General features: G+C 47.8%; 1 protein-coding gene across 1 annotated transcript; it reads right to left on the reverse strand.

The window, feature by feature from the left end:
• Positions 1–70: 70 nt before the first annotated feature.
• On the reverse strand, positions 71–21,804 carry LOC116516638 (actin, gamma-enteric smooth muscle). The gene is made up of 10 exons (XM_032229257.1): positions 21,521–21,804; positions 19,985–20,099; positions 16,103–16,256; positions 9,523–9,651; positions 8,214–8,324; positions 7,251–7,335; positions 6,132–6,293; positions 2,582–2,773; positions 1,643–1,824; positions 71–424 (listed from the first exon to the last, which is right to left on the reverse strand). The coding sequence occupies exons 3-10, from the start codon at positions 16,226–16,228 to the stop codon at positions 281–283; spliced, it is 1,131 nt and encodes a 376-aa protein (XP_032085148.1). The 5' UTR covers positions 16,229–16,256; positions 19,985–20,099; positions 21,521–21,804; the 3' UTR covers positions 71–280.
• Between the last annotated feature and the right edge of the window lie 111 nt (positions 21,805–21,915).

Here is a 21,915-nt window from a genome sequence, read left to right on the forward strand (position 1 = left end):
ATGATAAAGCACTAAGATATTTATTGAAAGCAGCTAAAATAAAAATGGCAGAGAAAATATAAAGACTGCATGGCTTGAAAAACAGTGTTTAATGCTACTTGCAAGGTTCAGAACTCAATGCAGAGAAGGAAGGAAGGAAGGAAGGAAGGGAGGGAGGGAGGGAGGGAGAGAGGGAGGGAGGAAGGAAGGAAGGAAGGAAGGAAGGAAGGAAGGAAGGAAGGAAGGAAGGAAGGAAGGAAGGAAGGAGACTTCTGGCTTGAGAATAATCTGGTTTGGGTCTTTAGAAGCACTTCCGGTGTACAATTGAAGGGCCGGCTTCGTCATATTCTGGTTTGCTTATCCACATTTGCTGGAAGGTGGAGAGAGAGGCCAGAATGGAGCCTCCAATCCAAACAGAATATTTGCGCTCGGGGGGAGCAATAATCTGTGGAAAGATTTCCAAAACAGTTACAAGCGATCAAGAGGGATACAGACCTCACATTTCAGAGGTACAGAAACCCAGATCTGTGAGAACAGCTGTCCTACAGAAGGTATGAATTGCATGTGAAAGAGGATGGAAGGAAGGAAGGAAGAAAAGGAAGGAAGGAAGGAAGAAAAAGAAAGAGGGAGGAAGGAAGGAAGGGAAAGAAGGAAGGAGTGAGGGAGGAAGGAAGGAAGAAAAGAAGGAAGGAAGAAAAAGAAAGAAGGAGGGAGGGAGAGAGAGAGAGAGAGAGAAAGAAAGAAAGAAAGAAAGAAAGAAAGAAAGAAAGAAAGAACAGCTTTTATATTAGATTCTACTCTTCCATCATTAGTGAGAGAGATTCCCTGAGACTAGAAAACGTGGAGATTCATTTGCTGGTCAGTTGACAATGGAATTAGAAAGAGGCAGGATTCAGCAAAAACAAACAATTCTAACCTGAAGAGCTATAAAGCTCCCCCCCCCCCCGCCCAAAAAAACCCCAGAATGCTTGGTCTATGTATATTATGCAACATTTGTCCAATGTTTATATGTTAGGACGCTGCATTTGGTTTTTCCTAAATGTGCAGAATCCTAAAATCCACATCAATGGGTCCTAAATTCAGCAGAGCTGGATCAATCTGTTCATAGGAAGAAGACATTCTCCTTGAACTTCTTTATTTATTTCAAACATTTATATAGCTGCCCATCTTTCGGCCAACTCTGGGGGCTCCCAATTAAACACTCCCATATTATTATCCTGGATTATCTCCTGCCGCAGCTGCTGCTGGTTACCCCAAATACACAGAACTGATTTCAGTTGTCTAAGGTTGCACAACCTGTACTGATTGCAGGTGTGCTAAACCAATGGCCCCCAACCTTCCCAGCTTTGCAGACCGGCGGGACGGGAGAAGAAATGATTCCGTGTGAGAGGCAAGTGTGTGTTTCTGCTCCTGTGCACAGGCTCCATTTGCTCATGTGGGGGGGCCTCGTATGCACAGCGTGAAGCTCCGTCTGCACGAGCGGTGAACATGCCCGCCACTTGCACAAATGGAGCTTCCCAGGCATGTACGAGTGCCCACCGCTCGCGCAAATGGAATGGGGTGTGCTTGCCTGCCACTTGGGCAACCCAGTTCTGAACAGACCGCGGACCCATAGCCAGCCAGGACCCAGGGGTTGGGGGACCCCAAAAGTCAGCAGACTTGCCTTTATTTTCATTGTACTGGGAGCCAAGGCGGTGATTTCTTTTTGCATTCTGTCTGCGATGCCAGGATACATGGTGGTGCCTCCGGAAAGAACATTGTTGGCATAAAGATCCTTGCGGATGTCAATGTCACATTTCATGATGGAATTGTATGTCGTCTCGTGGATGCCAGCCGATTCCATGCCTGTGGAAAGAGCACAAGATCACAGATCCAGTGAGGAATCAGTGCGGACCTAGAATTCCCTCTGTAGCTTGAAGAATGATTTTTGCATCAAAGTTCACCTTGTTTTATCACCGTTACTACCTTAAACACTACCATTGGGCACAATTTCTTTCCGCAGAACATCTTTGGGAAAGATGGGGGGCCGCTCCCATTTCCAGCACAAGTGTTCAGGTAGTAATGGCTGAAGGCCTTTGCAACGCATATAAAAAGAGGCTGGGTTTTGATTGCATCGTTGTGGCTACCAGGTTGACTTTTTTGACCACAGTGTATAACAGAAAACCAAAGCTATTTGTTGTTGCTAGTTTCACTGAATCTGTGACTTTAGGGTTCCCGACAGTTTCACTCAGTGGTGGAATTCAATTTTTTTTACTACCAGTTCTGTGGGTGTGGCCTAGTGAGTGTGGAATGGTTGGTGGGCATAGCTTAGTGGTGTGCCGTGGCTTGGTGGGTGTGACAGGGGAAGGATACTGCAAAATCTCCATTTCCTCCCAATCAGTTGGGACTCGGGAGACAGAGAGTAGATGGGGGCGGGGCAAGCCAGAGGTGGTATTTGCAGGTTCTCCAAACTTCTCAAAATTTCCGCTAACGGTTCTCCAGAGCTAGTCAGAACCTGCTGAATCCCACCTCTGGTTTCCCTGCAAAGCAGTTTATGGCTTCCCATTTTTTCTTTACCCAGAGTGAGATGTTTTCTCCATGATGCTCCCCAGGAGAGACTCACCTATGAAGGAGGGCTGGAAGAGGGTTTCGGGGCAACGGAACCGCTCGTTGCCGATGGTGATGACCTGTCCATCAGGCAGCTCGTAGCTTTTCTCCAGGGATGACGAGGAAGCTGCTGTGGCCATCTCATTCTCAAAATCCAGGGCGACGTAGCACAACTTCTCTTTGATGTCCCGCACAATTTCTCTTTCAGCTGTGGAAGACACAGGCTGGTTGCACCCACAGCAGCCCACAGCAGGGCACTGAACATGCAGGTGTAAGGCATGTCTGAACAGACATGGGCTCCTCTGAGTTGCGGGTATGTCCTGCACTAATCCACACCTCCAAAGCACCGGAGGGGCAGGGCAAGAAACAATGGACAGAAACTAATCAAGGGACTTCCGGGGGAGGGGTCTGCCGTTGCCGGTGGCTCAACGGAGCTGCCCTCAGAGTTCTGGTTCGTATATCTACAAGATCTATAGATATCTCTTCTTTCAGGCAAGAAAGAAGCAGGGAGGAACTCAGTCGTTAGAATCCTCTTTGTAGTTCACAGCTTTTTTTCTTTTTGGCTGGGAACGGAGAAGAGGGTTCAACAAAAGCTGAGTTTTTTTTTACTCCGGCCAGATCTTCTCAGCTGTTTTTTTTCAGCTCAAGGCAGGTCACCCCCCCTCAGGACAAATTTTTGAAACTAAGTTACTTAAAATCAATCCGAGCAGCGACCATTCCTGAGAACCCTTTTTTTATTATTATTCAAAATACCAGCTTCAATTTTATAAAAAACTCCTTTGTTTAACTGCTTTTCAAAATGGCGATTTTATAGCTTCCGCATTTGATATATGATATATTTAATCAGCCCTGTTTCCTTGAAGACTTCTTTTTATCAATTGCCAAAAGTTTTTTGAAAGTACCTTATCTTAAACTAACGTGAGCAGAGACTCTGTTTGTTTTCTCTTTATGATTGCTCCGAAATCAAAGCAGTTGCGACGTTTTTTTAACAACACATCCCAAGCAATTGCTACAAAACCGCAGCTCTTGCCTTCTACGCCCTCTACTGGAGAGTTGTTAACGAAAGAATTTCTTTTTGAAACTCTTAAAGAATTTAGAGAGGAAATGAAGCAATTTATTTCGGACTTATGTGACAAGCTTGATGCCAAGATTGCTCAAACAAAGGAGGATATGATCGGGGTCATAACTGTAATGACAGATTATATTGCTGGAATGGAAGATAAACTGGAGCTCTTGGAGGAAGCTAATTCTAACCTGACATCTAAAATTGAAATGTTGCAACAGGAAGTTGAAAACGCAGAAAAACAACTTGTTATGACAAATTATAAAAAGACGGCGTTTGCAATAAGAGTTAGGGGATTGCGTGAAAATGAACAGGAGAATTTGAAACAGATCTTTTTTGAGGCTTTCAGTCATTTGGTGGGAAGTCCGGGACTCAACTTTGATTGGCAGATCCAAAAAATTTACCGCCATAATTCGTGGGCAGCAAAACAGAGACAGCTTCCGAGAGATATAATTATATATTTTGCTACAAGAGAATCCAGAAATGCGATATTACAAGAGTTTTATAATAACAGGCTGCGAATTGATGGACAGGACTTGATCGTTTTCAAAGAAATACCACCCCAAATGTTAAGAGCCAGGAGAGACTATGCTTTTTCTAACTAAAGAACTCAGAAATAATCAGATACAGTACAGATGGGAAGTGCCATTTGGTATCACAGTTACATTTGATGATCAAAAACATCGCCTCAACTCTGTTTGGGAAGCCCAAGATTTTTATTATAAGATCCTAAAGGCGGGACTTCCTGAATTACCCGGACTTGGAGAAAGACAAGGAGAAGTAGAAGAGAAACAACAAAACACACAACTACAAGGCGGGAGGTATCGCTTTCCCCCTCCGGAAGGGCAGAAGAGCACAGAACAAGGACTTAGTTATGCTTCCAAAACATCCGCTTAATTTTTAATTTGAATAATACTTTGTGACTTCTGTCTTGTATAAAATGGTGTAGTTGTATACCGATGAAGAGACATTAAGGCTGAAAGAAGTGATGCTGATTTCCTCGGAAAATATATTGTATGGGACTTAAAAAAGACTTGATGGATAACTCTGAACTTTTATATAAATTGTTTATGATTTTTTTTTCTAGGGTGAGGAGGGCGGAGATCGTGATGTTCCTGGATTGTGGTTTAGGTTGAATGGAGTTGGGAAGTATGGTGTAGATGGGAGGGCAGTGAAGGTTCAATTAGAGCTTATTTTGAGCCAGAAAGCAAGTTGATTTTTATATAAACTGTTATTTGAATATAATGTTTTGAAGGATATACCCAGGGAGTCTGCAGGAAGGCGGAGCAAATATGAGAGGAGTACGGATGAAAATAAAATATATATATGGACACGGGTAGAGGCAGGATGAGAAGAGTTGGAAAAGGAAACCGAGAGAAGTATTTGAGATGTGTTTAAATTGCTTTATAGAGAGGGAGGTAAAAGGGACAAATTAAAGGTTTGGAAATGGACAGATATTTAGATAAAGAGATAAGGCTCCTAGCTAGAGTAGAATTCCATTTGATTAACTTATTTGATTTCAATATAGTTTGAAATCCTGCAAGTAATAAATTAATTGAGATTAGGAATGATGTACATTGTTTAAGTTTTAATAATGATGGGAAGCTGAGCTCAATGTAGAGTTTATTGATTTTTCCCTTTTTTGTGTGTTTTTATTTATTTATTTCTTTTTTCCTTTTTTTTATCTTTTAATTTTTAATCTATTTGGTTTTAATATACTCCAGACTGTGTTTGATAAAAAGCTATGCCGGGTATGGGATCTGGGAAGTCGGAAGGGGGTTAGGGAGGGGGGTTTACTGGGGGGAGGGGGGAAATATAGTTTCAATTCTCAAAATAATAAGAATGCACTTGTATACTGTTGCTCTTTTTTCTTTTTTTTCTCTTTTCCTTTTATTTTCTTTTTTTTTCTTTTCTTTCAATTTTAGTGTAAAATACAAATTGAATAGATTAATGAATAGTAGAAATACACCGAAGTGAGGAGTAGAGGGAAAGAAGAGGGAGGAGTAGAGAGGGAGTGAGAGGGGAATGTAAGGAGGGTGAGAGAAAGGAATGTCTGAGGGGGAGGGGAAGTAGAAGAGGTGAATGTTGGAGGGGAGAAATGAAAGTTGGAGGGGGAGAAGAAAGGGTGTATGGAGGATTGAAGTGTTATGTTGGTTTTCCATGGTGGAATAGAAGATGAGTTGTGTTTATTGTTTTTTTAATTGCACAGTATATAAGTGATTGTATAAATTGAAAATGAAAATGAAATAAAACAGTTTTCAAACAAGAAACTAATCAAGAAGAGAAGCAACCTGGAATTAAGGACAAACTTCCGAACAGTAGGGACCATTAACAAGTGGAACTCCTTGCCACCAGAAGTCGTGGGCGCTCCGTCACTGGAGGTTTTTAAGAAGAGACTGGACAGTTCCCTAAAAGAAGAGTCCTTTTGTCCATCCCTTGGCAGAGAAAGAAATACTAATATAGTCCACCCCCCTGGAGCCCGAGAGACCCAATTCCACCTTACCGGTGGTGACAAAAGAATATCCTCGCTCTGTGAGGATTTTCATGAGGTAGTCCGTGAGGTCCCGGCCAGCCAGATCCAGGCGCATAATTGCATGAGGCAGAGCATAGCCTTCGTAAATGGGCACGTTGTGAGTGACACCGTCACCAGAGTCCAGGACGATACCTTGAAATTTAAAAGGTGAAACATTATTTTCTCCTCCCCCCCACCTCCTAGCAAAAGCAGGGTGGGTAAAACCTCAAGAGAGATGCCCATTTGTGAGTGTAGCTTAAAGCTGATGTCACAGCCTTCCTTCCCTAGCCTGAAGTCCCTTGGAGCATTCACTGGGGCTCAGGGTAGGGGCCACCGAGACTCTGCCCAGCATAAGTACGGATCGCCAGCACAATTTTATAAAGTTATATAAAGCCAATCTGCTAAGGCTTCACCTAAAGAATCCAACCAAGAGATTAAATGGCCAGAAGTTGCATTTGCCATGTTCCAAGTACCCTCACGAGAAAGATGGAGCAGATTGGCAAGGGGGAAGCAGCTGGGGGAAAATGCCCACGGAGCACTTCCAAGCAAGCCTTTAAAGCCAACGCTTCCTTTTCCAGGTTCTGGCAGCCCCAGGAAGAGAGGCGGCTGCTTTAAACAGCTTTGTTGTCCCTGGAAGACTCAGAATATTATACAGTTTGAGAAAACTGGTATCTATGGAAAAATAATGGGAAGATGAAATGTACACCTTAGAAACATAGATGTATAGATATAGGAATAATTAGGAATGTATAAAAGTGTGTTTGAATAACAAATGGTTATGTTAGTACTGGCAAAAAGAATTGTAACTTATACAAAATTATTTTTAAAGGTATTGGTATTTTAATGTTTTGAATTTTCAATAAAGGTTTTTTCAAATAAATAAATAAGTAGCTTTCTTGTCCCTTTCAGCAGTGCTGTTCTGGATTTGAGCTGTAGTTGCTGCTCTAAGTATAGAATGACTTGGATGAGATGGGTGGTGTAGAAAGGTGATACATTAAATGGTATGTATGTATGTATGTATGTATGTATGTATGTATGTATGTATGTATGTATGTATGTTATAAAATCACCCAAATGCAAACTTGTGAAGATAAAGACGGATGCACTCACCTGTGGTTCGGCCAGATGCGTAAAGAGACAAGACAGCCTGGATGGCAACATACATGGCTGGGACATTAAAGGTCTCAAACATAATCTGAGGGAGGAAAAAGGAAAATCAGGAACAGGAGCTAGACTGGAGCATCAGATCACTCAGAACAGGCTTTGCTCAATAATAACTTGGGAACTGTTGTGGAAACCCCATAAAAGGGAAGCCCCTTCTATGAATGTGTGGAACTCTCTTGAAAATGAAGAGGATCTGCATGCAGAGATGGATAGACTCACAAAAGAAATTAAATATAAAGAGGAAACAGATTATTATATGGTATGGAATGAGCGGTATAAATGGTGAGTGTGGCGTAATAAATAAATGGCGTAAAGATTAAGGAAAGATTAAATGAAGAAGACACAGGAGTTAGGAATTAGTCATATATACGTAGAGATGAATAAACATGCATAAATGGAAATTACATACAATGAAGGATTGGAATTGAAGGAATGCATACATTAAAATGTATTTTAAAAAACATTAGAATCATATGTACAAAGAGAAATTGAAACAAGGGGGGAGAAATGCATATACAACGGATGTATACCGAGGTGGAAATGTTGCATAGAAGGAAATTGAAAAAAAAACTCTAAAAAAAAAACCCTGTTTAATAAAAAATATTTAAAAGAAAAAAGAAAATGAAGACGATCTGTCCGAAGGGAGATCTCCCCACCTGGTTTTGCCTAGGAAGCTTCTGACCTGCCAGCTTTCCGGTTCTCCCAATTCCTTCCTTGCACAGGATACACTGACCAATGCGCCAGCTGGTGTGTGTGTGTGTGTGTGTGTGTGTGTGTGTGTGTGTGTGCGCCTGTGACTCTTGCTTGGAGCAGGTTGTCTGCCCACTTAGTGTCATGAGGATGCAGCCGTGGTTGCTTCCTCCCCTGTGTCTGCCCTTTCTCACAACAGCCTTGGGATGGGGGATTTACCTGGGTCATCTTCTCCCGGTTTGCCTTGGGGTTCAGGGGTGCCTCTGTGAGCAACGTGGGGTGCTCTTCCGGGGCCACTCGCAATTCATTGTAGAAGGAGTGGTGCCAGATCTAGAGGGAAAAGGAAAGCGTTGATTAACTTTGTTTGCAGCAGGAGGGGGTCTAGATTGGGGACGCTAACCTTTTTTGGCTCAGGTGCCGAAAGCCTACGGGTGCCCATACCAATAATTCAACCCCCCCCGCACACTCCCCGTGCATGTGTGCCTTCCCCCCTGCTGCCTCCCGTGCATGTGCCCATGATGCCTCCCCCTCCCTCCTGAAGTCTGGGGAGGGCGAAAACAGCCTCCCCAGGGCCCCTGGAGACCCTCCGGAAGCCAGAAATTGCTGTTTCCAAACTTCTAGTAGGTCTGGTCTTGTTGTCCTTTGGTACCAGATCTAAAAGATTCATATTTTAACATACATCCCAGAAGGCCTTTTGTCCTGGGGGAATTCAGTTAAGGGCACATCTGTCTCCAATTGAAATTTCATTTACCGTATTTTCACCCATATAACCCGCCCACGCAGATAACCCGCACACGCATATAACCCGCGGGTTTTCCGGATCGTGTAAAATGTTTCCCGTATACCCCGCCCACGCATATAACCCGCCCACGCAGATAACCCGCACACGCAGATAACCCGCACACGCATATAACCCGCGGCGAGTAAAAGAGAAGGGAAACAGCTGAGATGGGGGGGGAAGAAACGGAGAAAGAAAGAAGCCTGCGCACGCTGGGGAAGAGGAAAGGAACGAAGGAGAAGGAAACAGCTGAGATCGGGGTGGGGGAAGAAACGGAGAAAGAAGCCTGCGCACGCTGGGGAAGAGGAAAGGAACGAAGGAGAAGGAAACAGCTGAGATCGGGGTGGGGGAAGAAACGGAGAAAGAACCCTGCGCACGCTGGGGAAGAGGAAAGGAACGGAGGAGAAGGAAACAGCTGAGATCGGGGTGGGGGAAGAAACGGAGAAAGAAGCAAGCCTCCGATCGTGTAAGCCTCCGATCGTGTAAAATATTTTCTGTATACCCCGCCCACGCATATAACCCGCAGGGGGGCGCTGTGCATGTAAAAACCGCATATAACCCGCGGGTTATATGGGTGAAAATACGGTACTTGGAAACTGGGAGGCCGCAGTTTGAACCAGCTGATTAAATTCCACCAGACAAGTCAATCAAGGCACAAGGGAGGGTGTCTGCATTCTCTCCCACTGCTTCCAGTCAACACTTGTGCTTAAAGACCAGAAGGTCAGGTGCAACCTCCAAGTAAAAGCCTACCTTCTCCATGTCGTCCCAGTTGGTGATGATGCCGTGTTCAATGGGGTACTTCAGGGTCAGGATTCCTCTCTTGCTTTGGGCCTCGTCCCCCACGTAGCTGTCTTTCTGGCCCATCCCCACCATCACACCCTAGAAGGCAAAGGGGGTAAGGTCAAGCAGGCAACGGAGGCAGAACCTACTACAAGGGTTGATCAAATGTTTCATTTTCTCCAGCCAGACTCAGCTCCTTGGCCTACAATGTCAGTTAGTCTTACCTGAACTGCATGTCTCAAAGGAAGGCTGGGTATTGTCACGGCCCATCTGCCCAGAGACTGAGGTAAATCTTGAGGCCACACCTCTACCCCTCCTCTGACTCTCCAGATTAACCGATGGTCCAGTCAATGAGAATCTAGAAGGAAGGGAATAGGGCAATCCCCCCACTCCCCTCCTGGTCCCTGACTGACCAGTAACTATCTGAACTCAGGCCCACCCTGCGCGGGGCGCACTACGGGCGGGAAGTGACTGCCCCCACGCCTTCCTTCGAGACATGCAGTTCAGATAAGACCAACTGACAGTCTCCAAAGTGGGGCATGGAAGGAGTCACAGCTGGGACATACCAAAGCTAGGTGTCCCTGGGAGGGGCCATGGAGCCTGAGTCCCCCTGAATGTCTAACACTCTCTGGAGAACTCTCCTCTCAAAGGATGCTTCCACGGAGACGAAAGCATCCAACCGATAGTGTCTGATGAATGGAGAGGGCAAAGCTCATGCTGCCACCCTGCATATGTCCTCGATGGGGGCCTGGGTGGCCCAGGCTGCCGAGGTGGCTGCACTCCTGGTGGAGTGTGCGGTGATGACTTCGGGCACCGGGAGGCCTCGTGCCTTGTAGGCCTTGGAGATGGCCAGCCTGATCCATCTACTGATGGTGGCTGGGGAGATGCGCAGTGCCCTCCTGACGTCAAGGTGATGGCAGGATCTCTCTCTTCCTCTAGAGGGAGATGGACAAAAGTCCAGGAGAACAATCTCCTGAGTTCTATGAAAGGGGGAATTAATTTTGGGCATGAAGGCTGGGTTGAGCCTGAGAACAACCCTGTTGCTGTGAAATATGCAGAGATCCGCCCTAGCCGACAGCACGTTGATTTCTGACACCTACCTGGCAGAGGTAATGGCTACAAGGAACACCACCTTAAGGGCAAGAAGCTGAAGATTCACCTCCCTCAGGGGCTCGAATGGTGCTTCCAGGAGTGCCTGGAGCACTGTGGGTAGGTCCCAAGAGGGAAAACGGTGGATCACTTGGGGGCGGAGGTTGATAGCTCCTCTGAGGAACCGCTTAATGATGGGAAGTTGGGACAAAGATTGGGTACCTACTCCCCCCAGGACAGTGGCAAGGGCTGAAACCTGGCTTCTGAGGGTGCTAGGGGGCAGGCCTTTCTCCAGTCCATCCTGGAGGAAGTCCAATATCTGCAGAACTGTGGCCGAGTCTGGCTCTACCTGGGCAGACTGACACCAGGACGCAAAGGAGACCCAGGTTGTGTTGTAGATGTGAGTGGTGGATCCCCTCCCGGCAGCCTCGATGGTCCCGATGACCTTGGCGGAAAACTGGGAGTCCCTTAATTGTGCCCGCTCAATCGCCAGATGTCAGTTGGAGCCAGTCTGGTCTGGATGGACCAGATTCCCCTGGAGAAGGGACACCTCCCCCTGAGGGATCTTCCAATGGGGAGAGGTTGACATCTCTATCAGAACTGCAAACCAGGGATGACAGGGCCAGTAGGGAGCCACCAGGATGACCTCTGTGCTCTCTAGTACTAGCTTCCTTAGCACCCCAGGAAGGAGGGGAAGGGAAGGGAAAGCGTAGAGAAGTCCTGATGACCAACTGCAGCACAGGGAGTCCATTGCTCCCTGTGTCTGCGATATGAAACTTGGAAGCTGGGTGTTCGACGGGGAAGCAAAGAGATCCACTGCCGGCTGGCCAAATCTCTGGCAGATCCGGTCGTAGATGCTGGGGTGAAGTTGCCACACTCCGTGGTCTACTGTCTCCCTGCTGAGCCAGTCCGCCTGATGATTCTCCATCCCGGAGATGTGTTCTGCTCGGATTGATAGAAGATTCTGTTCCGCCCAGTTCCCCAATCTCACTGCCTCGTCGAGAAGTGCCACAGAGTGGGTGCCCCCTTGCTTGTTCACGTGCGCCTTGGCTGCCACATTGTCCATCAGCACCAAGATGTGCTTCCCGGATACCGTCGCCTTGAAGCGCCGGAGAGCCAGGTGGATCACTCCGAACTCCAGCCAGTTGATGTTTTTTCGAAGGTCCGTCGGCATCCAATGTCCCTGTGCCATCTGGGAGTTCAGGTGTCCCCCCCCCCAACCAAACAGGCTCGCATCTGTCGGTAAGACCAACCTGTCTGGCTCCTTGAACAGGAAGCCCCTGGCCAGAGCCAGGGACATCCACCATCGGAGGGACAGGAGTACCTGGGGCGTCACAAGGACCTTGAATTCTGCGTCGCTTGTCCCGTTTCTCTGGTATGGAAGGAGGAACCATTGCATCTCTCTGGCCTGGAGCCGGGCCCAAGGCACTATCCCGATGCAGGAGATGAACCTGCCGAGAAGCCTGGAAAGAAGAGCTACAGGAACAGATCAATTCCTGCAAATCTCTAGAATCAATTGCACAATGCTGTCCCTATGCTCCTCCAAGAGGAAGACCCCCCACCAAGTCAATGATGGTTCCCAGGTGTTGGAGTCTGGTGGTGGGAGTCAGGTGACTTTTCTCAAGGTTGACCAAGAACCCCAGGGACCTTAGGGTGGCAATGGTGAAACTTAGGTCCCCTTTGGCCCGAGCCACCGAAGTGGCTAATACAAGGATGTCATCAAGGTAACAATGTAACCAGACTGGAGCGGAGATGGCCTGCCACCACGGCAAGAACTTTGGTGAAGGTCCTGGGAGCGGAGGCCAACCCGAAGGGAAGGGCCCTGCATTGGTAATGAGTGCCCCCATAGGAGAACCTAAGGAACCTATGGTGGTCTGGTGCAATCATGATGTGTAGATAAGCCTCAATGAGATCAATGGAAGCTAGGAAGTCCCCCTGTCTAATCCCTTCCAGGATAGACTTGAGGGAGGCCATCTTGAACTTGCGGTAGACAAGCCTGGAATTTAATAGCTTAAGGTCCAAGATGGCACTCCACCCTCCAGAACTATTGGGAACCACGAAGAGATTTGAATAAAATCCTGATTCCTTCTCCCCCTCCGGAACCAGCTCCACCACTCTGATTTCTAGTAGATGCTGGATGGCCTTGCGCATGAGGGACTGCTTGGCCAGGTTCTTGGAGGAGGAAAAGATCTGGAATCTATTTGGGGGTTGGGAGCAAAACTCCAAGCGTAAACCAAAGCTGACTGTCTGGAGCACCCATGCATCCGTGGTGATGCAATCCCAATGATCCGCAAACACAGTGAGGCAGCCACCGATGGGGTGATTCAATCCCAAATCCCTTGTTTCTTGGAAGGGGCACCCCCCCCCCCCCCCGTTGAAGGGGATGCTTGCTAGGCTGTTGGAACCTGTATCTGTCCCTAGAGAACTGCCTATCCTCCTGCCTGGGGAATCTGGGAGCAGAGTACCTCGGCTGTTGGAAGTCCTGTTCAGGTGCTCGATAATTGGGTCTTCTGGGGTAGGGTGCCGAGCGGTGATCAGATTGCTTGGACGTAGACGGGAAGACCTTTCGCTTGTTCTTGTCCTCGACGAGGATGGGGTCCAGAGATGGACCAAACAGCTTTCCCTCGTGTATTCTGTGGCTGCCAATTGCCATTTTGCCCAGAACTCCACCTGCCAGCTGCACAGCCACAGCAAACATCTGGATGCCACTGAAGAGGATAAGGCCCTGGAAGAGTACCTTACCGCATCCAGGGTGGCATCCGCCAAGAACTGGGTGGCTGCCATCACTTTCGTAATGTCCTGCAGGAGTCTTACGTCCAACGCTGGAGTTCTGTCTCGGAGTTGTTCCAGCCATAGCAGGGTGGTCCTGTTGAAAAAAGAGGCTGCTGCGGCAGCCCTGATCGCCACCGATACGCCTGGAACGTCCTGCGCATAACCAACTCCACCTTTCTGTCTTCCATCTTCAGGCAGTTGAAAATGTCTCCTGTCACCACCGGTGAGGAGGAGGCCAGACTAGCCACTGGGGCATCCATGGAAGGTACCTGTAAGGCTTGAGTAAAGGTAGCATTAAGGTTATAGTATCTGCAATCATTGCTCCCCGGTCTGAGCCCATTGGGACTTGAGTACCTCCAGGAATAGGTCTGGGGTAGGGATTTCCTACTTCTCCACCTGGGGCCTGTGGAAACGACCCTTCTTGGTTCCCCCACTTGAGCTAGGGGTAGCAGTGTCCTGGCTGGATACTGGGATGTCCAGGTCTGCTGTGGTCTTAGCCTTGAGCATCAGGGAACTAAAGAGAGTGGGGGAAAAGAGCCCCATGATGGCTGGGGCCTCAGGGGTCTGAGCCTCTTGATCATCAGAGAAGCCAACGTCCTTGTGCTCCCCACCTTCTGATCCCGATTCCTTGCTAGCCATTGAGGGAGAGTCTGCTCTGAGGTCTCTGGAGGTTGAAGGTCTAGGCAGGTCTAGATGACCTCGAGGTGTATGACCTCGAGCTCCAGAGGGGTGGGCTGGTGAAAGGGGGGGATAAGGGACTACCCTCCCTTAGCGAGCCACGTGGGGAGGCTGGAGAGCCAGGAGGATCCTCCATCAGGGAGGCGGCCCTGCCTGGAGAACGAGATCTGGCTGTGGAAGGGCTGATGGTATCCCTGTTTCTCCTGCCTGCCACCTTGGTGACCCTAACTTCCTGCCTAGGGTGCTCCCTCCGCAAGGATTTGGAGGTTCACTTCCTCACCGTGGGTCTGCCCCTCTCCATAGGATTGGGCCCCCAGGGGGGGGGGTCCCTCACCCGGGTCTGTATCCCTTGGGGAATCGGATCAGACCGGACCTCCACTTCTCAAGTTGTCCGTCATTGCAATTCTTCTCACAGTTAGTCGATCCACCTCCTCTCTCTCTCTCTCTGCTGGAACTGGTCAGTAGGCTGCCTATGAAGACTCGGCGCTCCTTCGAATCTCCGCTCTTTAGCCTCGCTAGCAATCCATGGCATGAGTTACGACCGGCCCACCGCCAGATACTGTGGCCCTCCCCAGATTACTGGTGGAGTTCGGGCCCAATCCTTCTGCTGTGTGCTGGCGGTGGTCACAGGCACTTGTGGCCTCTGCAACCGGAAGCCAGATCCTGCGCTCCATGCGTGCGCCCTGGCACCCAAGATGGCGACTGCCGACCACGTGGTCTGAACACATGAGCTGACTCCAACTGAGTGGCTCTCCTTCTTCCTGGGTCCTGCGATCCCTGCGTTGAATCTGGGATCGCTTGCAACTGCGTTTGTGTGCAGAGCCTGGGGCTCCTCCCCCCGCCGCAACTGGCCCGCGGCTCGGGAGTCTCTCAGTAGCGCTAACCGCTTCTGTGTACAGGCCGATTGCCAAGCACATGAGAGGAGGTAAGAGAAGACGCTCAACAAGCTATGCTGAGAAATTCAAAGGTAAATTTCGTACCAAGGAGAGCCAGCTAAATTAATTAGCTCCTTCTGGGCCGAAGACTGAGGTTAATCTGGAGAGTCAGAGGAGTAGTAGAGGGAGTGGCCTCAAGATTTACCTCAGTCTCCGGGCAGATGGGCTGTGACAATACCCAGCTGTGACTCCTCCCATGCCCCACTTCGGAGACGAGGGGCCTAGTGCTGTCCAACATTCAAAGGGCAGCTCAACCTCCTCACAAACAAGGATTAGGGAGCCATTGTAGCTGAGCTGGGCAGAATTGGGTCCCCTTCCTTCTTCCTGGGGGTCGGGAACACCTGCCCAGGACTAGAGCCATTTGGCCCCGAGAACGGCTACCCTCCTGGCTTCTCCATGGGTCCCAGCCAACCCAGGAAGCCACTTGACCAGCCTCTCATAGTACCGATCCACCTCATGTGTGGGGGCCAGGCCACTCTTGGCTGGACAGGAGGATGAGCGTCAATGCAGGCCCAGACGGTGAGTCTCACTAAGAAAGGCCTTCCTGATCCTTCTTATGGGGAGCTGAATCCCCAGAAGATTAGCCCCAATCCTGTCTGAATCCTCTCTGCCTTCTTTAGGATCAGGGTTACATCCCAGATGAGGCTGGAGCCAAAGAGACTGTCCATTTCTAGGGAGCTGACCTCATTCCTAGAGTAAATGCTAAAAGTTCTGCAGTTGAAAAAAAAACTCAGTCTGAATTTTCTTGAGACATTTGACAGATTGTATTTTGAGGGTGGTTGCAAGTTTCACACACCCAAACGCAGCATGTGAATAAATGGCTTTTGCATTATCAGCATTTAAGGTCCATTGTCTTGTTTGTCCTTACCTGAAGCATTTTCCTTTCAGATTTTAATTACTAGCTTTTCATCTCCTCTTTCTCTGAACATGGTTGCTAGCTTACCCAGATCCTGAGGTTCTTTTCAGCAGGAGAGGAACGGCCCTTCTTGAGACTCTGGCTCCCTTGAGGCAGGGTCTTGCACCCCTTCGGAGTCCAGAATCACTCCCCCCCTCAAAAAAAAGTTTGGGATACCAACCTGGTGACGTGGGCGTCCCACGATGGAGGGGAAGACTGCACGAGGGGCGTCATCCCCAGCAAAGCCAGCCTTGCAGAGCCCGGAGCCGTTGTCGCAAACCAAGGCCGTTGTCTCCTCTTCACACATGGCTGTGACAAAACGTGGTGCAGGGGACCTGAAGGACAGAAGAGTTTGGCTGTGCTGGGAAGTTAGGAGTTCTTCGCCTGGAAGAACCAGGGTGGGCAGGCAAGCAGCGGCCACAGGGCTTAGGGCAAGTGCCCAGGCAAGCCCCTAACCTGAGTCAGAAGGGGAAGAAAGCTCTTCTGGGGAAACTATTCCCGAAGGAATCTGGCAACAAGCATTTCTCTCTCTGCACGGGAATGCTCCGATAATGCCAGTGGGAGCAGATCAGGAACTCTCACAAAAGTTTTGTTGCCACATCACCAAATGCAATTTCTTGGATTATTTGAGGAGAACCTTGCTTGACAAATTAACTGAAAGTAAACCACTTTATATGTCAACCAACCAACCAATCATGTATCTTGTCAAGACAATGTACCTTGTCTTTTTATGTACACTGAGAGCATCTGCACCAAAGACAAATTCCTTGTGTGCCCACTTGGCCAATAAAGAATTCTATTCTATTCTATTCTATTCCATTCCACTCCATTCTATCAATCATTTTTATTTAGGCCCCAAAGACCAAAAAGATATATGTGTGCTGCACCTATTGACGCCTATAAAACTCATCATCCTGACATCTTAGCAGCTCCCCGTCACTGGATTTCAGCTGTTCAAAAGGCAAACCAGAAGCCTTGATTGATAGCTGCAGCTCATCCTTACCAGTGCACCCAAGCTGTATCCCAAGGGAGAAGAATTGGTGATGGATGGGGACAAGATAATTTTGTAGCAAATGAGCTCAGGGTGGCTGCACGAAGACAAGCTCATGGAGTTGCCTGGGCTGAGCCCTCCAGCTGCTGTTCCTTGCTCAACTGAGACAAAAGGCCTCTGGTGCAAGAAGAGCATTTCACTGCATGGAAAAGTTCCAAGGAAACTTCAGGAGGATAAAATGGAAAACAAGAAGTTTTTACTACCAGTAGATTGCTCTTTGAAATAACATACATAGCCCAACCTACGTATAGTACCTCATAGGGTTCTTGTTGAAAGAATTGGATTAGAAGGCACTAAGTTGCAATTGAGCTCTTGTACAAAAGGTGAGGAAAAATCTAATAAATCAAAAATAAAGAAATAAACCTGCTTATTATATCAAGGAGCTGCTGATAAGAGTTCTACAGGGGAATTATTGAATCAGTCATTTCTACTTCTATAACTGTCCAGTTTGGTACAGCAACCAAACAAGACAGATACAGACTTCAACGGATAATTAGGACTGCAGAAAAAGCAATCGCAACCAGCCTGCCTTCCCCTGAGGGCCTGTACACAGCACAAACCAGAAAGAGGGGTGTGAAAATATCTGCAGACCCCTCACATCAGGATGCTGCTATGGGACACACCCAAAGACAGCTTTTTCCTCTGGCACCTTTATTTTGCTAAACACGTTGTTATCCTTCTCATCTTTCCTATTGCCTACTCCTATTGGCATCTTGTGATTCAACATTTTTTGTTTGTATCTTCTGATTTATGGTTTATCACTTAGTTTCTATGTACATTGAGAACTTATGTTTTTATGTAAGCTATATGTTTACAGTTTGTATGTACACTGAAATCTTCTGTATGATAGACAAATTCCTTGGGTATCCAATCACACTTGGCCAATAAAGAATTCTATTTCTATTATTTCTATTTCTACTCTTTTAAAGCACGGAGACCAATGAACAATAGCTACAATCCATGAGGAGTCTCTACACTCAGAAGAGTGAACATCTTTGCTGGACTCAAGTGACCCAAGCAGATGGACTCTCTGTTCCATCCCTTCACAACCAGGGAATTCTTGACCACCAATTCTCAGATGACACTGGGATGTTTCCACATGTCTTGTGCGACACTGAGCAGTTTAATGACCAAAGTAAAATCTCATCTTTACCTCTAAAGACTATTGAGCAACATCAAATTAATATTTTGTACCATCAACTGGGTATTTTTCAATTGCCAACTAGCTAAAAATAACTGCTGTATTCGAATGAAATTTTCTTTCAGTTTCATATCTTTAACTTTTAAGAATAACCATAAGTCATTCTAAACATCCAAAGAGGCAACAGAGCCAAACAGGTTCTGATCTTTTATAGACCAGAAGACTCAGGTCTTTGCTTGGTCTCAATTCAGACTTGCCTCACTTCAGGACTTCGTGCTTCTTTGGATAAGGAAGGATTTAATAAAGGTCTCCCAAACCACAAAGCTTTAAGCAACTACAGAAAGAGGAAGGAAGGAAGGAAGGAAGGAAGGAAGGAAGGAAGGAAGGAAGGAAAAAATGGAAGGAAGGAAGGAAGGAAGAAAAAGATGGAAGGAAGGAAGGAAGGAGTTAAAAGATGGAAGGGAGGGAGGGAAAAGAAGGAAGGAGGGAAAAGGAAGAAAGGAAGGAAGGAGGGAAAAGATGGAAGGAAGGAAGGAGGAAAAGAAAAGTTGGATAGAAGGAAGGAAGGAAGAAAAAGAGATGGGAGGGAGGAAGGGAAAAGAAGGAAGGAAGGAGCGAGGGAAGGAAGGAAAAGATGGATGGATGGATGGAAGGAAGAAAGAAAAAGAGATGAGAGGGAGGGAGGAAGGGAGGGAGGGCGGGAGGGAAGTGTTCCCAGATGAAATGAGTCCCAACATTTGCTTCTCTAAAAGTAAAACTCTTAAAGTACTTGAATGAAAACCTGGGAGGAGGAAGAAGCATTCATGATGATCCCCAACCTTTCTGGATTGGTGGGCTGATGGTGGGGGAAGGGAAGAGGAAAAAGGTCTGTGGGAGGGGCAGCCTTTGTGTGCCCACATGAGTGCCCACCGCTTGGGCCAATGGGGCTGCTCATGCATGCTGACTGCTGCTTGCGTGGCCCAGTTCTGATCAGGCCACGGTCCAGTATCAGGCTGTGACCTGCGGGTTGGGGTACCCCTCATTTGGGGGATTTCATGTCTAATCCCCCCTCCCCCAGATGATGCGGTTTCATGATGAATTTAAACAATCCATCTTTTGGGTTTTTTTAGCAGAGCAGCAGCCTGTCAGTGGATGGCCACAACCTCTGATCTCTCCACCCATCCCAAGGGCTCAGGGCATGAATCACAGAAGGCTTATGAAGGACAGCTCCAGGCTGGGCGAGAGGAAAGAGAAACGGGAGGTCCACCGAGGCTTTTCCCAAAAATAGAAATAAACTTTCTCCTTCTGCCTTTTTAAAAAGAGCCCCTCCTTCTGCTTCTCCTTCAGATCCAAGCACAACATCCTGCTTTTATAACGTTAGAAAGGAACAAATGCTCCCATTCTTGGAACTGATCCTAATTTCAGTGGCAGTAAAAAATAATAATACAAATGTTACTGGAATGGAATCAGAAATCTCGGGAAGAACCTCTCACCTGCCTGCGTTGAATTCTAGGACATACCCAGAAATAGCCAGCCAGAGGCTGCCCAATTTCCCCCAAAGTTTCTTTCCAATCTGCCAGCTCCAGCTTTTCCTGAGCCTTCCCGCCCCGAGGTTCCCCCCCCTTCCCAGGACAGGAGCTGCTCAGGGCTGCCTCCCCCCCCAAACTGAGTCCTGCCAAAAGATTTGAAAGCATCTGGTCAATAATGCAAAAGGTTCCCAGGGACTCTGAGATGATCACAAGCCCCAAAGAGTTGACTGCTGCTTCTCAACCCAGATGGGATCCAACTTCCACTTCCAGAGTTTTAAGGCTGGAGGGATCTCCCTGATCCTTCCCAGCTCTGGAGAAATTGATTCCCTGATTCCCTCAGCAGAATCGGTTCACCTTACTCACCTAGTGCCGCAGGAAACGCCTCTCTTCCCTCGGGGACTTTGCGGTGGGATGCCTTCCGTATAAATACCAGCCAGATTATCAAACCCCAGAGGCGGATCTTCCCCCCATCAAGACCCTAAAAAGGCCAATGAGCAGCATGTTAGCCATATAAGGTGCTTTATTTCAGTATATTGACCTTGGCTGGTGGCAGAAGGAGCCCCATGAATTGTAAGAAAAATGTGAACGGTAAAAAAAAAGAAAGCGGGAAAGCAACGCCTCAGTTGGGAATCCGCTCCTTCTTTGCTGCACTTTTAATAAACAAGCAAGGGGACAGTCCTTATAAGCTGCACTTGAGGAAGGAGGGAAGGAAGGAAAGAGGGAGGGAGGGAAGATGAAGAGAGAAAGGAATAGAGGAAGGAAGGAGGGGAGGAAGGAAGAAAAGAGGGAGGGAGGGAAGGAAGGAAAGAAGGAAGGAGGGAGGGAAGATGAAGGGACAGAGGGAGGGAAAGAAGGGAAGGAGGAAGAGAGGAAGGAAGAGAGGAAGGAAGGGGGGAAGGAAGAAAAGAGGAAGGGAGGGAAGTAAGATGAAGGGAGGGAGAGAAGGGAGGGGTGTCCTTTCACAGGTTCCTTCCGGAGAGTCATGGGATGAGCATGGAAGCAAGAGGCCCATCCTAGAGAGGCCCATCAATTTGGGAAGACTGGGGGTGGATTGGGACCTAGAGCTCCGATCTGCCCCTTTCCTGCCATTGAGAAACTTCACTGCTTCATTTTTGCAAGTCTTTTACATCCTTTTGTTAAGTTTGAGCCCGGCAGAACCAGCACGTGATCTGTAACAAACACCAATCTCCCCTAACCTAACCAAATGGCAACTAATCTGAGTCCAATGAGTGTTTGGGGGATCTGGTGGCTCTTCTAGGAAACGTCTATTTTGCAAAATGTCAAGAGGTCCCTTGAGCCCAGCTCCCCCCCCACCGTGTCATTTGCCATTGCTGGGGCCTCCAAATCCCTCCCCCACAGGCAGAATTCACTATATTTTACATATATGTTGGCTATTGAAATGGATACTGTCAAATAATTAATCATGAAAACCTTGTTCTGATTGACTATCAAAATGCCAGCCTGAAGGATCTTAAAGGTAGAAAATAACGGTGTTTCAGGGAAGCCTTCCCTCTTTCTACCTTGAAAGCATCAAAGCTTTGAAGAGCCGGAGTCATTGAACTGCAGTTGAAGGGTGTGGGGAAGTGGCCATCAGCTGAACACCCTCAGAGGAAAAGGGAGAAGACGGCACAGATCAGCCTGGAAGGATTTTCCCCAACAAGAAAATGAACCAAAACTGGGGACCCCCATTAAAGCAGTCCTGCTATTAGGAAGAAGAGAAGCAGTTTCTGGCACAGCAGCAGCTGATGTTCTCATTCAAGGACCGATGGGGAATACGCTAAAGAAGGGACGAGGTCCAGAGTCATGCTTATGCCTGACATGGGCATCATCCTTTCTCCCTAAAGAACAGGGGGGGGGGAGAGAAGGGGGGAATAGCGAACAGCACACCACCATGCCTACCCTGCATGCTTTGGCAGCTGATGCACCACACTTGTCAGTTCACCCCAGATGCTCTTCAGCGGAGAGACGGCTGCTCCCTGCTGCAGAGGTGGGCCGCTTCTCTTTGCTCCTTGGCCCACTGCTAGAAAGCTTCTAAATTTTTCTGGTTAACTTTCAACTCCCTCTGAATATTAGCAGACAATGGTAAGCATAAAATGTCCCCTCTCTTGTTGAAATGTGTCCTCCTAGATGAGAGGAAGAGGAGGGAAGAAAGAGGTGAGGAGAGGAAGATGGAAGGGAGAAGGAGAGAGGGTAGGAAGGGGAAGAGGAAGAGAAGAGTAGGGGAGAAGTAAGGGAAGAAGGAAGGGAAAGGAGAGGAGGAAGGAAGAAAGCAGAGAAAGGAGGGAGGGAGAAAA

This window comes from Thamnophis elegans, chromosome 13 (assembly GCF_009769535.1).
Source record: "Thamnophis elegans isolate rThaEle1 chromosome 13, rThaEle1.pri, whole genome shotgun sequence".
In the NCBI taxonomy this organism is placed as follows: domain Eukaryota; kingdom Metazoa; phylum Chordata; class Lepidosauria; order Squamata; family Colubridae; genus Thamnophis; species Thamnophis elegans.